General features: G+C 36.6%; 1 protein-coding gene across 3 annotated transcripts; it reads right to left on the bottom strand.

The window, feature by feature from the left end:
* Positions 1–5,611: 5,611 nt before the first annotated feature.
* Positions 5,612–8,264, bottom strand: LOC104599224 (protein PLASTID MOVEMENT IMPAIRED 15-like). Of its 3 annotated transcripts, none has more exons than XM_010262042.2 (3): positions 7,848–8,264; positions 7,616–7,747; positions 5,612–7,485 (listed from the first exon to the last, which is right to left on the bottom strand). In XM_010262042.2, the coding sequence occupies exons 1-3, from the start codon at positions 7,905–7,907 to the stop codon at positions 5,746–5,748; spliced, it is 1,932 nt and encodes a 643-aa protein (XP_010260344.1). In that variant the 5' UTR covers positions 7,908–8,264; the 3' UTR covers positions 5,612–5,745. The 3 variants fall into 3 exon arrangements, with proteins under 3 accessions (XP_010260344.1, XP_088756231.1, XP_010261076.1); XM_088900105.1 differs by having other exon boundaries at positions 7,616–7,847; positions 7,977–8,262; XM_010262774.2 differs by having other exon boundaries at positions 7,977–8,262.
* Between the last annotated feature and the right edge of the window lie 10,562 nt (positions 8,265–18,826).

The following is an 18,826-nucleotide window of genomic DNA, read 5'->3' as shown; positions in this document are numbered from 1 at the left end:
TATGATCAAAGGCTTCATTTCTTAACAAGACAGATGGCATAGGATACTGTTTGCTGAGTCTAGGCCCCAGGGTCATTGCATGTGGAGTTGTAGATGTGTCAGGCTTTCCTATGGCTTAATTTCTCACGAGATGTAATGGCATCCGAAGAAGAGACGATAAATTAATCTGTTGGGCGTCCAACTGTGGAAGTAGCCGTTTGTCGGACTGGAGAGGAGCTCCGTTTAGACTTTAGAGGGACTCCGCAGTCTAGGCTCTGGTCTCTACTGGTCTCTATTAAACAAAATAAATAAAACATTTTTCTCTTTAATAAGTTAGTTAATAAAAGGACAATTGGCCATTTGGTAATGCTTTTGGAAGCATCGAACAAATAGCAAGCCTCCCTCACTCATGTGTGTCCCCCTACAGACTACAGAGAGAGAGCATACAACAGTGAGGAGAGGCCGAGAGCATGCCATGGGCCACGGCCCATGGGCCCATGGACAAATTCATTACTTTGAACCCACATTCCACAACAGCAATAAAAAGAAGCAAAAAGGTTGAGCTGTTCCGCTATCGAGGCATCCCCCTTGTTTTGCTGTACAGCTTTTAATAATAACGCTTAATTATTGCCCCTCTTTGGTCCCACCTGAGCTGGACCGAATAACTCCTCTCCTACTATACTTTCACCGTTGCCACGTGTCCGATGGTGTTACATTTATCACATATTAACTTGGGCTGCCACTGCCATCATTTCATTACATGGGCAGATCAATTGGTTGGTTTTTAAAATTAAGTTTGATTCGGGCGACCATGATCAAAGGGTTTGATTAAGTATGATTTGCAAATCAGGAGGTGGAACCCATGTATGGTCAACCCAATATTTTGGTTGTTCAATTGGAATCATAACCTTTACCAAAATAAAAATAAAAAGGGGGAATCATATGTATCTTCAATTGTATGATCAAGAGATGGAAATTCAACACTTGGATGGTCAATTGGAACAAGTGAACCTCATGAAACAATATATATATATATATATATATATATAACCTTTACCAAAATAAAGTTTATAAACCTTTGGTGCAGGGAAAGGGAATGTCAATTTAGGGCTTAATATACCAATTTTTCCTGTAGTGATATAATAGATACTGTCATTATTAGCATGCTTCCAAACTCTATGATTTGCAAAATTTGGAAATAAAGGTGCAGATAATGCATGCATGTGCTCGCATATTCAATCCTAAAATATGTTTTTAAGAATAGTCTTTTTAAAGGGTTATGAATATTCAATCTACAAATTAAATAGTCAAGAGGACACTTTCCTATGCTCAGGTGAAGCAAGAAAAGGAAAAGAGATTGTGCAGAGCTTCCTCTATTCTTCTCCATACTATGCATGTGTTTTGGATATACATCAGTAACGTAAACATAATTGTTAGTTTGTCACTGTTGAATGTTGATTGTTGAGAAAAATATCCCTAATTTTTTGGGTAATGTTGCAATATAAAAAAGAAAAAAGTTTACTTGAAGTGAAAAATTTTTACTGGACCCTAAACCATTTATTAATAAATTAAGTGGAATAGGCGTGAATAAATGGGTAAGTTTTACTTGGAACCCAATGGAATCAAACTTGAATCAGTTTTGAATCAACCCTATCTAATTTGTTATTAAGTAGGGTTTGGTTTTAAATTCATGGAACTAACTCTTATACCATAGTTTTTAAAATCGACCCGAAGACCGAACTGTTCAGGGGTCTGGTTACCAGGCCAAAATGGTCTGACTGTTCGAACGGGACGCTTGGCCCATTCTGACAAAAAATAAAAAAATAATAATTTAAAAAACTAAAAAATGGTCAAAACCGTTCGAATGGTTAATCGCCCGGTTTAGCAGTTCACTGACCAAAATCAACGGTTTTGGGGAAAATGGAACCGGTGACCGGTTCCTAGTTTTTCTGGTCTGACCGTCCGGTCCAGTCCGATTTTGAAAGTCATGCCCTATACAACTTAGTTTCAGGGTCTAGGGGTTTACTCTACCCATAACAGCTTGGGATAACCGACTTTGCTTGGCCTTGGTGGAATTAGTAGCCTTGGTTGACCTTGTTGGAACCAGCTTTGGAACCAAACTTGCCTTAGTGAAACCAGACATGTCAATTCCCATACTTGACCATCGAGTCATTGAAGTGCTTTGATCTTTTTTTTTTTAAATTTAATATTTGAGTGTGTATAATAAGTAATGTAAAAAAGTAATATCTACGAAACTTAAATTATAATGATATAATAATCTACATACCAAAATACTTAATTTAATCAATAAAATTAATATAAGTTTTGAAATATTATTAAAAATATAGTTTTTAAAGAATGGATTCCACAAGTAGACCCTAGAGTCAATCTTGAAAGCACTAAGGCCAGAACCAGCCTTGACAAGTAGGTTCAAATTCCAAAAACCTGGAATCGATTCTTACTAAGATAGAATTGGAACCAAGCCAAATCGATCCATTCTCACCCCTACAATGGAAAATATAATAAAGGGATAAGTAGACCGCACTCCACCTCAGAATTCTAAATTAAACTGTAGACCTTCAATAATTCAAAATTATAAATACCTCCACGTATAACACCCATACCCGCTTGTAAATTGGCATCAATTCCCAACTGGCACCTACCCCCAACTGTATGATGGTGCCAAGATTTCTGACGATGAACTGAACAATAAAAACTCCTATAATAAAAATATTTCAATTGGTGGTTTTTTCTATATATTTTGGCAGTACGGGGCAAAACAGTAAATTACCACTAAAAAAACATTATAACTTATAAAAATAAAGATGGCTAAAATAGTGACATCATGTTAACTTTTAGTACAAAGCATTCTTTAAGCGGTGGATCTGAACTGACTCTCATATGTTTGAATCAATGTTTAAGGTCGAGCTAAAAGTCATCCATTTTAGTCTCAACTTTTTACAACATTATTCAAATGCTCTTGGGGGATAAATATGTCCTCTCGATCTTCCAAGTTCCAATCTTTTTTTTTTTTTTCTAAATTTTTCAGATGACTAGCAACAGAAGAGCTTTGGTTATTATAATTCGAAGCATAATCACATATCTATTATGCAAATATGTAATTATTTTGTAGCAATAAAAGACACAAATTTGCTATTTTTCTAGACGAGTCGTTTCGAGAAGCCGTTTTAGTGAATTAGGAACTTGGAAGACTGAGAGCATCCAATTGTTCTCTTGTCCATCCTTTATTCATGCTAAAAATTTCAATTAGCCAATAACCGGCACTTACCAAGCAATAGAAAGTGGAATCTAAAATACTTTTTAACATGGTTTTTAAAACTGACCCCAGACCGAACCGGTCAGGGGTCTAGTTACCGGGTTGAACAGTTAGCCTGTTCTGATAAAAAAATTAAAAAAATAAAAACGGTCAAAACTGTTTGAACGGTACGGTTTTCAGTGGTTTGTTGATCAAAATAAATGATTTTTAAAAAAATTCTGGTTTTAGAAAAAACCGAAACTAATCCGATCTGATTTTAAAAACCATGCTTTTTAATAAATAAATCTCCTCCAAATCACTGGTATGACTGTCAAAATCGTAAGCATCAGCATATAGGTTTCAGATCCAAAGTCATCATTCTCTCACGGCCCTTAACTATTGTTTTTGAAAAATGACAAAGTTTGCCTATTTCTTGAAAGAAGTTTTTATAGGATCTCTCTATCCACCAAAATTTTAACGACCAATAAATAATCATTTCAAAAATATTACTTAACCCATGATAGATGGAATTAAATCATTTCTTTGCTATCTTCCATTTATCTATTTTCTTTTTATTCACTAAAAAAAGTTATGATCTGAAAATGTATGGGGGCAAGTATTTGGATCTACTATGACATAGCTATTAGACGCTCAACAGGCCTTCTTTTTTTTTCAAATCCCTTTCCTAACTTCAACTTTACACAGAAACAATTTTTTTTGGTGCAGTGTCCATAGGTGTCAATTGGACTGGATTTGGTCCAATCCAATTCAGTCCGATATGAGTTTATTATCAATGGACCAGGTCCAGTCGAATCTGATGAATATTCTAGATTATTTTGGACCAGTCCAATTCAATGTCTGTGCCATCCAATCTGTTCAAACTGGTTTTGATTTAGATTGGTTCAAACTTAAACCTAATCCATTGACACCTATGTTCTTATCTTCTATCAAGGAGCCGGATATTATTTCAATCCGATCAATCTAATATAAACCCATTACGGATAAGTCAGGTCCAATCCAATCTAATAAATACTTTGAAGCATTATTTCTAGACTGGTCCAATTTAATGATCCATCCAATCCATCTAAATTGATTTTAATTTGGACGGGATACAATCCAAAACCGATCCATTAACACCCTAAGTGTTCTGATTTATGCTGGCAATGCAATTATGCAATGGACTTGAAGGATATGGACCCATTAAACAAGCAAGAAATTAAAAATTCAATTATAAAGACAAAAAACGACTTGATATTTTCCCAAGGTTTCCCACCTTATCTTCAGTGCGAAAAGTGAAAAAACTCTTTATTCAGAATAACTATTTCTGTAACCCTCAAATGTGACTGGAGATTTGAAATACATGGTGCAAATGCAGCCTTTTCAGGCATCCACCCAAGGTTTAGGGGAGCGGGGATCTGTTCCTCACAAATGGGTGCCTCACACCATGCATTGGAAACATTTCCCATGAATAATAATTAATAAATACGGGAGATGTTCCCAATACATGATAGGATGTGCGTGTGAGATGCCAGGTGTGAAGAGCAGATCCTGTCTCCTTTTAGGGGTCACCCACCACTGAAACTATAGGCAGTAGGAACCTAATTAATTAAATATAATTAAAAACATTTATAGCACCTTTAGAGGGGTTGTCTAAGTGCCTTAAAATTGTAGGATATACAGAAACAAATTATTTACTAGCAGCTAGCCTCATGAGAATTGAGAGTCTCCAAGGGGACATAATGACATATAACAATTCATGTACCATGCGTATTTTTAAATACAAGTATAAAAACCATATAGATGCACTAGTGTCTAGAGCACAACTCGTTGAGAAAACCTTATACAATTCAGTTATGTAACATGAAAAGTTAAGACAAAATCAAAGCATAAATAAACCGAAAATATTCAAGACAAAGACAACACAATGGAACAGTGACAAGAAAGTGAATTACAGAGGAAATTAAGGCTGCGTTTGTTTGCAACACAAATATGAGCCGGGTACAAAATTTTGCACCCAATTTGTCTCATTTGCATCCATTACCAGTGCAAATTTTTCCTCTGAAAAACTGATGAAAATTTTGTATATAAATAAGGGGCCATATCAATTTATTTTCTACCTTATTCTCCTATCATTTTACTTCCCACTTTACTTCGTACAAACAAGGTCAAATCTGAAGCAAAAGTACCTTTCCAATAGTTCATTGTTTAAGTTCCAGCAATGTTAGAGAAGCATAGCTACAATAAAATCTACTTGGGTACCTTTCTACCATGCAAGCCAAAATTGTGTCTCTAGACAGGAATTATGCACTAATAAGAGAACAAAAAGAAAAGGAAAAAGATGGGATAGGGTTTAAAAAGAAAAGGTTTAGCAGGTAATTAAGAGGCAAAGGATTAATCTTCAGTGAACTGACCAATAAAGAAATATCAAATCAACCCAAAGAACTAATAGTAATAATATTCGTCTCTGATTCTGTAGTAGGAGATGTACACCCCCAATAATAATGATACCCTCAGGCAGATAAGTGGTTCTTTTCAGTTCCTTTTCTGCTGAAGAACCTCACAAAGTTGGGCATTGCCTTCCTTTTATTCTTGTGAGCAATTGAAGGAGATTTAGCCACATACCAAGCTCCTGGTGAGCTAGGCCTATGTGGCTTGGCCCGTCTTGGGGTTGAGTTGCCATTATCTTTCATGGATTTTCTTCGTAATGCCTTTTGGACTTGCAAATTTTCAGTTTGGGTGTCTCTCTCACTTTGTTGTTTTGTATATGACTCATGTTCCTCCATTGCTTGTAGCTGACTCAATTCTTTTTCTGCTATTTCAATTTTCAACATCTCCTTCTTAGAAGCTCCTAGTGCTCCGGTCCATGCCTCAGCTGCTGCAACCTTCTTATCTGCCATTTCTTTCGCTCCGTCTGCATGCCCAGTCAAATATTCATACTCAAATTTTGAAATGGTTATTGAAGGCTTCTGCTCAGGTGTTGTAGCTCTATCTCTCATGGTTTTCTCAGTAAGATTTTTCAAGCTATCAAGAGCACTTGCTTCTGATGCTTTTACTGCTTCAAGCTCTTGCATTGCAGCTTGTAACTCGCTCTCCATCAAGTCAATTTTAGATTCAATCTTTTGCGTTTCTTCTCGGACGACAGCAGCTTCTTCTCTAACGAGCTCTCTCTCTTTCTTTGATGCATCTCTTTCTGTTTCTAACTGATGAAGAGTGGCTGATAGATCGGAAAGAATTACTTTTGTCTTTTTCTCGGCTACAGATGCAACTTCCATCTTGGCCTTAGCGTTGAGGAGCTTCGAATTCAGACTTTGAACATTTAAATCTGCTTTATCTTCTAAATTCTTCAAATGGGCTGATTCTTTGGAAACACACTTGATTTCGTCTCTTATGGAATCCATGGAGGACATGAATTGGTATCCTTCTTCTCTAATATGGGTCAATTCTTTCTTTGCTGCATCTAGTTCTTCAGTTGCTGACCGTAACAATGTTGAATTTTCTGGCTGCTTTTCCATTCCCTTACCAACCTCAGTACCACCTGGAGTTCCGTTTTGCTCAACCCTGTACTTCATTGCCCTGAGTAGCTTTAGTTCATTCTGTAAGACGTCAACGTCCTCACTTGTTATTGCCAGTATGGATTCGAGCTTCTTCGCCTGGTCAAGTTCTTGGATCATGTCCTTGATTCTATTTCTGGTTTTCTCCATTGTGTCTAAGAATTTAGTAGCTTCGGCCTGTCTTTGAGCTTCAATAGCTTCTAGTTCACTAATTGCTTCGATCTTAGCAAGCTGAGCAAGTACTTCTTCGTCGTTTGCATCTTCAATTTCTTTTCTCAGTGCTTCCACAGAGCTTGAACAGGACCTCGCTCTCAATATCGTGTCTTCTGTTTCTTTTTCTACCAACAATTTGGCTTCTTTAACCGAAGCCATATCAAGCTTAAGTCTACTCAATTCCTGTTTCACAAGTTCTAGGTCTTTCGTCATTTCCGCGTACTGAAATTTATCCACTTCAACATTGAATGACAACCCATTTTCACTTCTTTCCGGCTTCAGTATTTCAATCTCCCGTCTCTGCACTTCTGTGTTCAACTTCGATTGCTCAATCTGCAAGGTGAGATCCTTTACCATCTTTCTTGCATTAAAAAGCTCAGGTTCTGCTTGGGATTTTACAGACTCTTCAAACTTTCTGCTCTCATCTAGTCGACCAATTTCCCTGTTTGCCAAATACAGTTCCTTTGCTTTTGCTTTTGAAGGTAGCTGCTTCATTGTATAGATTTTTAATCTTTACTACTTCATTTTAGCAATAAATTGAAGGAAGAAAATAATAAATCATACAGATAAATTATTAGACAAGGTAAAAAAACTTGGATGTTTCTCATGTCCGTACCTCTGAGAAACCAATTTGGGTATTTTGGAGCTCAGGCTTTCCCCCAAGAATCCCCTCCCTGTACAAACTAACAGCTGTTTTAATCGATCCGATTCGGTTTCTGTTATTGGCTTCTGCTCTATCCATTCCACTCTTGATTCATATTCAAACGATACATGACATTAAAATTCGTTTTCTTACCAAAAAAGAAAACAATAACAACTTCATTTCTCTGATTCAAATCCTCATTTACCTTAAATTTCCAAAAAAAAAAGTGAAAAGCAGCTTTGTTCAACAGATTACGTAGAAGCATCCAAGCTGAAATTTGGATTAAGAAAAAACTGAGTATCGAATAACTGAAAAGCAACCAGGAGATCCTTACCTGAATAATTCTTGATAATGTGCTCTGAAGAGAGAGTTGTGCTTCACTTTTAGGTTCGAGAGAAGTTCATGAAAGAAGATGAACACAATGCACACACAGACACTTGGTGATTGGGGTTGTTATTGAATGAAAGTAAGTGGATGTCACCAGAAAAAAAAAAAAAAAAAAAGAAAAAGAAAAAGCCAATTTTGTCATCTTCAATCTTGAAAATTCGGCAAAACTACTTCTGACAGTTGGTTGCATCAAAATTTGGTAGTTGAAGGACTACCATATTATATTGGCTCCAAATATATTTATCCCTGATAATGGATAGGGACAACCGTTTCCGCACCAGCTGTTGAATGATGCACGGCATTTAATTCTGAGACACCTTATTATAATGAGATGGTTGTAACTTGATATCTGTAACGTTAGGAGGCTTCCTATAATTACAATTATGCCCATGAAGTAACTATCGGACGCGGGAAACATACTCTTGGACTAGGAGGGTAATTTCGTCGGAGAACAATAAAATGTTGGGTCGTAAAGAAAGAGAATGATCGGAAGTGGATGGCAGTTCTGAACCGACTCGCTAACCCGTCAACCATTTATGACCCGACTCGATCCGAGCATGATAAAGCCAAATTGCTAGAGCCAGGTCGTGGGTGGAGTAGCAGAAATGACAACCCAAAGCAATGGGACAATCTCCTTTACCGCCCCCCTCCCCCCCCCCCCCCAAAAAAAAAAAAAAAAAACAGCAATGGACAATCAAATCAAACTTGTCAGTTAGCGGGTATGGACCGTGATATTGAGAGAAAAGACAAATTATCCAAAATCCAAATACATATAAGGGCTTTTACGTGAAGTTAAAAAGACAATCACATATATCAAAGGTAGATATCCCTCCACATCCCAGATTTTGGAGCCTGGCTATAAGAGTCCAAGAAATTTCTGGCCGAGCACAAGATTCAAGTTGAAGGTCTATATGATACGTTCACGGTTTGGTTGTATTCCCACAAGCCACAGACCCTGTTCTGTATTTTTCAAACACAGTTGTATCCTGTACGTAGTCCAGCGGGATATCCTAAGTTCCTAACCTAATTAAATGAAGGGATAATTACTTATATATAACATTTGGTTTGGGGAATAACCTCCTGTAGTTTCAAAATCTATTTATATATGCCTTGTAAGATGGCCATAAGTATCATCTGTCAAAGAAAATGTCAATGAGCGCTTCATATACCCATTATTTTTTTTTATAATTTCATTTTTACCTTTATATTCTTTTCTTTTTCTTTTTGTTTTCTTTCTTTCTCACTATTTATGGTTCTCTCTCTCTCTCCACTATTTGTAGGTGAAAAGGAAATGAAGAGATTATTATTTTTGATTAATTTTCACAAGGGCCGGTACACCTAAGAAATTAGATAATGGAAATTTTTTTTGGAATTTTTACAAGGGGAAAATTGGCAAAACAAAGAGTGGTCCCATTAAGTGGTGTTTGCAACTCTAAAACACTGTTGTCCTGTCTTGATTGTATTTGCAGTGGTAGAGAAGAGGGGAAGGAAGAAAGAGAAGATGAAAGAAAAAGTAGAAGAGAAGAGAAAAAATGGCAAGTTTTGAAAATTTAATGAATATTCAAAGACACTTTTGTCCATTAAATTTCATTTGCTAGACTAAAGGTTTGAAAGTTCAAAAATGTATATATATATAAATAATTTCCTCAAAGGTTCAAACCTCAGAGTATTAATAAGTAATTATAAAAGTAGATTTTTAGGCAATTGTCCTAAGCTCTAATGACAATTTCTAAAGATGTTTAATGGGCTAAGTCTGCCTGGTCGAAAACCGATGCAAGAACTGGGCTTGGGCTGTGGGGCTCGAGCTGCAACTTTAATCCAGTAGGTTGGGAGTTGGGACCATATATAATTTTGAGGTCCATTAGTTTGATGTACTGAACTGAGCTTCTGGTCCGATACATGTGCAACTTTAATAAATGTGAGGAGCCCGATTAGTGCACACTAGATGGCTATGTTACTGTGTTTAGGGCTGTTTAACCATTAACCAATGAGTTCAAATCTGCGCCCCACTGGCTCTCGCCCCACAAATGCCCCCACACGCCGAACGTCCGCCATCTGTCCCTTCGCACGCAGTTAGTTTGTCCCGCATGCGGGGCTAACAGAACGGCCGTTAGCTCATCCCCTGACCCCTCGTTCTTCTCCCTTCACCCGAGTTATCTTCTCCTTTTTCGGCACCGACGACCTACAACGACAACCGGCGATCATCCGGAGGTTGAAACTCCTCTGACGAGAGCTTAGGAGGAGTATGACGAGGATGATTTTGTTATCTCTAGATCGACTTGGACTCCGCAGCGGAGGGATTCGACGGAGGTTCCAACGGAATATTCCTTCCCAACCGGGTTTCTGTAAGGTTTGGTCGAAAAATCGTCAGAGCTAGCCCTGAAGGTATTACTACACTCTCACTCTTTCTCCCTCTGAACTCATTGTCAATATATTATAAAGATAAGATTTTTAGCGAGAAGGTAACATGTACCGGCCTTCTTGGTGCACGTTATCAGAAGCCAATTTTCTTTATTTATAATTTGCATCAATTTCCTCGGCGGTGGAAGGAGATTTTCCCGTCGTATTGCCATGAATCCGGCTGGCCGCCCGGCGGGAATGCTTCTGGTTTCTTTTCTTTTTCAGTTTTTGCTACTTTTTTTTTTAATTTCTTTTCGTTTTTCATAATTTATGGACATTATATGTGATGAGAAAAAAAACTGCGTTTATTTGCCACTAAAATCTATGGAGAAATATAAAGATTCCAATTTCCAATTACATAGTTCTGGCACTGTTCGATCAAGACAAATGCGAGAACAGAGACCGCAATTTATAGAGAAAAATGACGGTCCTATTGCCTGATTATTTTTTAAAAATAATAAAACGATAAATAAAAAAAAAATGGAAAAAGATGGATCCCTTATGAAAAAAGAAATCGGTTGTTGAATTGATTACACTTTCGGTCTTATCTACAACGAACCTCTGGTCTCTGTGGATTGGAGGGGAGCATCAAAATTTCACACAACAAACAAAGTAAGGTAAGAAAAGCAAAAGTGAAAAGGATAGGTTAAAAACGAATTAAGCTCGTCATAGCGTAGGCAGAATCTGGCTCAGCCAATTTAAGTGCATATATACCATTCATTCTTCATTCCCAATAGAATTGTTGATGTGGATCAGATTAGAATTAGATGGTTAAAATTTTGATATTTGATATTTCGGAAGAAAAGTGACGGCCTGCCTTCTTTCCATGAATGCAAGTAAAGAAAATTCCTTTTTTTATGAGTTTGAGAGCCTTGAGGGTAGGGGAGGGGACAAAGCAAGGAAAGGGAGTAACGGTAATGAAATGGGACCAAAACCTGGCGTCTCCACCGCCACCGCTTCCTCTTCTTCATCGCCGTCGTGTACAAAGTGCTGCAGCCGGGGCATAGAATGCGTGGCTAGGGCCTGCATACTGTGCACTTGTTGCCCCTTATGCATTGTTTGGTGTTGCGTCAAGCTACCATGCAAGGTTGGGTGGTATGCCGCCCGACGCCTGACGGGCACCTGTTGCAGATCGGACCTTAAGATCGTCGCCGCATCGTCATCATTTTCCGATATTGATTTTGAGAGTGAACCTAGTTTCGTAGACATTCGCTATAACAAGTATGTTACTCCAAACCCAAGGAGGAGGAGGAGGCGTGGGGGCACCCTTACCCCTGATTGAGTGTTGCTGTAGCCTTGTAGGTATTATGTATTTCTTAGAAAGAGACGAACATTGTTCTTGCAGATTCACCAGTTTATTAATTAAATACATGCATATACCTTCAAATTTTTTTTTTTAAATGGCTTGTGAATATCAAATGAAATTCTGTGATTCTGTGCATAAGACGCCTTGCCGGCCAGCATTATTATTCACGGCAAGCGCAACAAGCTTTCACCGTTGAGTTTTCTTTCTTTTGATATAATAGATTCGGGAATAGGGATTGCATTTTATCAAAACAAGTTATTCTAACCATCTATTGGTTACATTTGAGGCCCCGTTCGAAATTGGGTACGTTATTTATTGCGTAAATGCACCTAGGTAATTGTTTTTTAGGAAAGATTTATTCAAGTAAGTCTCATGTAAATAATGTAATGACCATTTTATCCATAAAAATCTATTATTACAAGGGGTATTTTTGATCCTTTTAAGTATTTGTAACTTTCCCCTAAAAGGTGAAAAAATTATTTATTCACCTAGGAGATAGGTATCACTTAATAAACTTTCCCTGGTCCCCACATAAATGTAAAAAAAGAATATAGGATTTCAGTCGATGGGAATCAAAATCCCATTGACCAACTTCCCCGCTCTCAAAATCCAGAAAAAAAAAAAAAACGCCCCCTGATTGGAATCGAATTTTGCAATCCATTTCTCTTGCTGAATCGTGAGAAATAGAAGGGAATAAGAGAATAAATTACAAAAAGAAAAAGTATAACATCACATGTAGACCTATTCATGGGCCAGGTAGCCCGATGGCCCGGCCCGGCCCGCACCCCGGTCAGGCTTGGCTATGTAATTAGGCCCGTGGGCCTAACCTTGGGACTAACACAGTAAGTCCGACTATGTTTCGGGTCGGGCTCGGGATTTGTCAAAAAAGCCCGGCCCGGCTTGCACCCCGGTCGGGCTTGGTCATGTAATTAGGCCCGCGGGCCTAACCTCGAGGCTAACATAGTAAGCCCGACTGTATTTCGGGCCGGGCTTGGGATTTGTCAAAAAAGCCCGGCTTGAGCCCGATTCAGAATTATATATTTTATAAAGTATATAATATATATTTTATATATTATATAAAATATATATTTATAATTTAATATATACATTTTTTATTCTTTTCTTTACAATTTCTCTCTCTCTCTCTCTCTCTTTCTCTCTCTCTATTCAACCGCTTCAGTAGTAGTAACAGTATGGGCTAAATTTCGGGCTCGGGCCCAGGCCTGGACTTCAGGCTTTTTATGAGGGCTGGGCTCGGGCCCAAATTGTAGGCCCGATAGTTGGACCGGGCTCAGGCTCGAGCTTTAGAAAAATCTGTTAACATAGAATAAAAACCCGACCTAGCCCATGAACAGGTCTAGTCACATGATGGTCCAATTAAAATAACAAAGAGCAGTAGGGTATTTAAACATAAATATTTCGCTATTGTACGTTAATATGTGAATATTAGGACTAAAGTTGTGGATGTCAATTTTGTAGGAATTTTTTCAAGGTTGGTTTATGGATTTAAGAGAATAATAGGATAAGGTTTGGGAGGGACTTGGGATTTTAGATTAAAATCCCAAATCCAATAATAGGATGGGTTAAGGTTTTGCCTTTAAGGCACTCAATACCCAAATCCAATTATATCTAACAAATGTACCCACTCCTATTGCCTGATTATAAACATGTGGGAAAGTCTATGATGCCAGGAGTACAGGATATTAGAAGAGATTTGACCAATCAACCCCCTCCCCCAATAAATTTTAATAAAAAGCATATGACTTGTTATCACTTTTTTACCGGTTGATTGGTATCATAATCAAATCCTAAAAAATATATTTTATATGTTTTATAAAAAATAATATATAACTAAAAAGCTTAAGAGAGAATTTAATAAATCCTTCACCTTTTGTCCTAGCCTATCACACTATTTTTGCTTAAGAGGGATATTCATTTCACTTATGTGATGGCGGATTTGGGATGGAATGGGTTTGGCCAATTTGAGATTAAGGGTTCTTAGGCAGGCTAGGCTTGGGAATGGAAAGAACAATTTCCGCATGTACTTACCTTACCCCGTGCCATCCTCAGCTAAAGTCATATAGTATTAAATATGGATTTTATATTCAAATATGATATATAAAAATTTAAAATATTCAAATTCAATTCGATAATATAATGGATGTGTAAAATATGGATTTGAATTTGATTTAATTAAAAATATGGATATCAATTAAAATTGAAAATCGTATATAAAAGCAATAAATTAAATATAAACTTTAGCTGGTGCACGACCTGACTATTCTTAGCTGGAGGGCGATCCGGACTCCAGGTGGACGGCGAGCTGGATCAGTCTGCAAAACAATCTATCAGAGAACCCGGGGTAGCTAACCCGGCGAGGTCGCTCCGATGCTTAAGTCAGTAAGTATGCTGTAAATGCGAGCTGAATGCTTGAGAGCTTGAGTGCTAGAGTGTAGAGTAATCACATGTACATTTGCCTTGAGGTTTCTGTCTTTATATATTGGAGTAGTCGTGGGTCTCACGAAAGAGCTCCGGGATCTCCGTGGTGTGGAGATAAAGTTCGTTCCGCTTTTGAAGGAGCAATATGTAGATAAGGCTTATCGTTTCACCTCCGACTCTGGCGGAGTCAGGACGAGTTCTCATCGTGTCGGAAAAGTCGGGATCTGTTACGTGGCGATTCGGGTCATTAGCTTTGAGCTAGTACTTTGATTCCTTAGTCTCGAACCGGATTGGATGCCGAGGTGCCTCTACACCGAGGTGGGTTTTGGGCCGAGGTGGTTGAATACCCGAGCTCCAAATGTTGCAAATTAGGCTTGATAGGCTGAATTGTCATCCCTTGATCAGATCACGCCTACGTGTCCCCTTCTTGCTAGGTTGAGCCAAATCACCCTTCATCACCAAGAAAGTAGGGAAAAACATAAAACAAATACAAAGTATATAAAGATTTATGTGGTTCGACTTGTAATCTATGTCCACGGTTGAAAGAGAAGAAATCCATTAAAGATGATATTACAGTCATAGTGCAACTTTCTTCACCAAACCCTAACTCCCAATACATTCAAAGTTCCCTTACTCTATATCTCATAGACTCTCGTACTCTCTTGGAACTCAAGATACAAGATTACTATCTATGCAAGATACAAGAGGTATTTATATCAGAAACCCCCAAAACAGGTCAGCCCCATAAAAATAAGTATAAGTTTTGCGAATTTGCAAAACCCATGTACGAGTCCAGTTTCCTATGATTCCAAGACCTATGAGTTCTACCCAAGGTTTAAAATTTCAATACGATACGCCATCTTATCATATCTTTGAAAAATAGATATGGGATACGCATGGAAATCGGACGTTGTCTTTTTTTTTTTTTTTCATGCGTATTGGACCCATATCAGGGCGTATCAGGGGTGTATTGGGGCTATTAGTGTATCGACGAAAAAGATACGGTCAAAAACTGAAAAAAATAAAATAAAGGGGAAAAGCAAGCTTCTTTTCCTTGAAATAAGCCTTCTTTTACCCCCCCCCCCCCCCAAATGACTTTAAAACTCTAAACCTCATTCCTAGACTGCTAGATTTGCAAGAAACAAGTGAATTGTTAATTTTTTTGAAAATTGTTCAAGTTTTGAAAAAATATGGCAAAAATAGGTAAGTTTTTCAAATTTTTATAATATCTTGTGATTTATTGTTTTCTTGAATGTTCAAATTTATGTTGATCTACATTTCTTACATTCAAAATCATACTTTTTTTGTGTTATTAATAAATTTATGGAAATTTCATGAAGATATTTGGGGAAATATAAATTAATAAAAAATTTGAAAAATGTAATTTTTCTCTTCTTATAAAGACTAAATATGTTTTAGATTTATGGATTTATCTATCATATCCATAGAGCAATTGAAATTTCTTCTTTAGTATTTTTTTTATTTTTTATATTTTTAGAATTAAAAAAGTAAAAAATAATTAATTATATTTTATCATTTGATCACAACAATTGAATATATTATAATTCTATGGATGATCTATCATATCCATAGACCAATTGAAATTTCTTATTTAATAATTATTTTTTATTTTTATATTTTTAGAATTAAAAAATAAATAAATAATTAATTATATTTTATCATTTGATCACAATGATTGAATATATTATAATTCTATGGACGATCTATCATATCCACAAATCAATTGAAATTTCTTCTTTAATAACTATTTTTTGAGTACATTATATAATGTTTATTTATTTTTTATAATTTTTGGAAATAAATAATAAATAATTATTGATTATATTTTCACTTAGAAGTTGTGCCAATGCATTTTTTATGGTTGGATTGGAGAGTTGGGCTTATACCATCCCATAAAACATTAAAACTTAAGAATTATAATTTATAAATTATAGTTATGCATAAAATTTTTAATGAAATTATAATTAACTACAATACATTTCTTAATAAAACCATTAAAATATATTAATTTAATGTATATACACCTCATTGAAGACTTATATTTAGTGTTATTGATGTATTTTTTATGATTTATTAAAGTATTTATAGTGTTTCCAAGCGTATCTATGAGTATATTAGTTTTTATCCAATACACATGCATATCCCGATACGTTTCTTAAAATTGCCTATCCGATACACTTGGTGTTTCTGATACTTTGAACCTTGGTCCTACCTATAGTTCCAAGCTACAACGAATCTGGATAATTTATGAGTCGAGAGTCCTATAAGTTTAGATGAATCATGATTCCCATCTGGTGCGATTTCAAATGAGTTATGAATCCCACATTTGCAAAACTAGATGTGTTGCGATTTCCAAAATATTGCAAATCTTACTATAAAAAATTTGTCTTTATTTTTTTCTTAACTTTATTGTGTTGGATAATGGAGCAGATTCACAACGAATTCAAGGCACGACACGACAAATTCATTTAAGGCAAATTTCTTGAACTACTTTAGCTAATTGACAAATTATACCTTTAGTGTTTAACTATTGTCTTAAACTACTCTTAGGCTGTGTTTGGTTTGAAGGAAAAAGTAGGGAAAGGCAGGAAAGCCTATACAAGGTTTGTAAAAGTTTCCCTAAATTTTCCTTCCTTTCCCTACCTTTTCCTTCAAACCAAACATAACCATTGTTTCTCACAATTGCCATTGTCATTAAATCATAACATAAATGATGAAATGTTCCTTTTGCCCTTGGTCTCTTCCTCATTTAACCTAATTGAAAAAAGCTACTATTGATTCTCCCCTTCCTCTGGGCAAACCAAAAGAGAGAAGTGGCGGTGCTAGATCTCCAGTCCCTCCTCTTTGATTCTTTCTCATTCTCTCACTCTATTTTCAGCAGCAGCGGTTTTCTTCTTCCACTCTCATTCAATCTCTTTCATTATCTCCCTCTCCCTCTCCCTCTGTCTTTCCCATTTCTTCTCTCATCCCCAATGAAATCCACCCAAAAACACTATTATCGTCCCCAAATCTCATTTCTTCTCACAACCTTTGATGTTATTGGTAACTTCTCCCATCAACCCAACCAGAATCATACGCTTGTCTCAAGCCCTTCTCTTTTCCCTCTTTCTCCCCTTCTTCTCTGCAGTAGCAAGGTGCCGATGACTAGGTAGAACACATGACATATATAGTAATGATGGCAATTGTTGGAGTTTCCAGTAAACTATAACCGTGACTAATATCCGATAGTCTACTGGAGAACAATAGATTAAGACTTGAGTCTTCTTCTCTGAAACAAAGCACATATGGTCTTGGGAGGCGTAAATTGAATAAAGCCCCTCTAGATGTCATTCCAGCCGGTGGCTCCATCTCTTTGTGAGAAAGTCAAATAGGGGAGGAATGGCGTTTTGATGGCAGGGAGAGGGACAGAGTGTGTACCAGGTCGAGAGAGACGGGGGGGTGTGTCTCGGGAGAACCCAAGCTTCTTTTGGCCTCTCCGGAGACGATGACGATGACAATGCAGACATGTGCCTCAAGGAGGTAGAAGCTGCTTACGGCTACTTCCAAATCCTAACCCTGCTAAGATCGTGGAAACACCCGATCTGAAAACTAGTGTAATAGTCTCATTCACAGGTGGTGATTCTTACCCAGCATACAAAAGATGGGCGAATTTGATAGAACATTAACAGACATTAATGACAAGAGTAAAACTAGTCAATTATTAGAAATAGTAGGAATGATTTAAGATAATAGTGAAACAACAAAGGTACAATTTGTCAAATAGCTACACAATAGGTATAGTTTAATTAAAAAATGTCCATTTTGTTTTGGTAATTTGCTAGTCAAATCCATGAAATTAAAATTAACAGGTGGACCTCTTGCCAATAGAGTAGTCCCAAGTTAATTAGGTGTGCTATGATAAATGTAAAGTGTCACCTTACATGTTTGAGTGACTTTGGAGAAATGCCATTCTACTTGCATCCTGTGTTTCAGCAATTATTTTGCATTTACAAGCCTCTATTTATTTTCATTCTTTGTTCTCTCATATTTAGGGCATTCTTTATTTAATTGTTGATTAACACTCTCCCATTTGTAGAATTCACTTGCTAGTAATTACAGGTCAGGAATCAGGATCCTATGATAATACGATCTTTTTTTTTTTAAATAGAATTGAAGCAAAAGAAGTTTTATAACATTTTCAAGTAAACTATATGGGATCAGTTGCATGAATCCTGTTTTCCATTCAGTTCTACTGACGCCATAAAGTAAATAAACATAATCACCAAACTATAATAAGAAAAAAAAATGCAAATAATGGTTAAGAAGATAAAAGGCATTTGGGTGGTCATGTTTTTTTTCCTTATTAATCAAATTGTTTGTATGGTCAACTTTTTGTTTCTGTGTTTGATTTTTTTGTGAGTGGACGGTCAAGTTGATAGCGTTAACAAGAGACCTAGCTTTGAATCAATTCGACAGACTTCAAATATTCGAGATTTGATTCCATATCAAATCCAATTTGATGACCTTTGATTCAAATGATCCGTTTACATAATAAGAGAGGATTTAGATTTTAAAATTTGCATCTGATTAATAATTTCATGGATGTGGATTTAACTAAATCCGAATGATATATTTATTTTATTATATAAAAA

This window comes from Nelumbo nucifera, chromosome 3, assembly GCF_055504915.1.
Source record: "Nelumbo nucifera cultivar China Antique chromosome 3, China Antique-T2T, whole genome shotgun sequence".
Classification (NCBI taxonomy): domain Eukaryota; kingdom Viridiplantae; phylum Streptophyta; class Magnoliopsida; order Proteales; family Nelumbonaceae; genus Nelumbo; species Nelumbo nucifera.
This window is presented reverse-complemented; position numbering and strand designations above follow the sequence as displayed.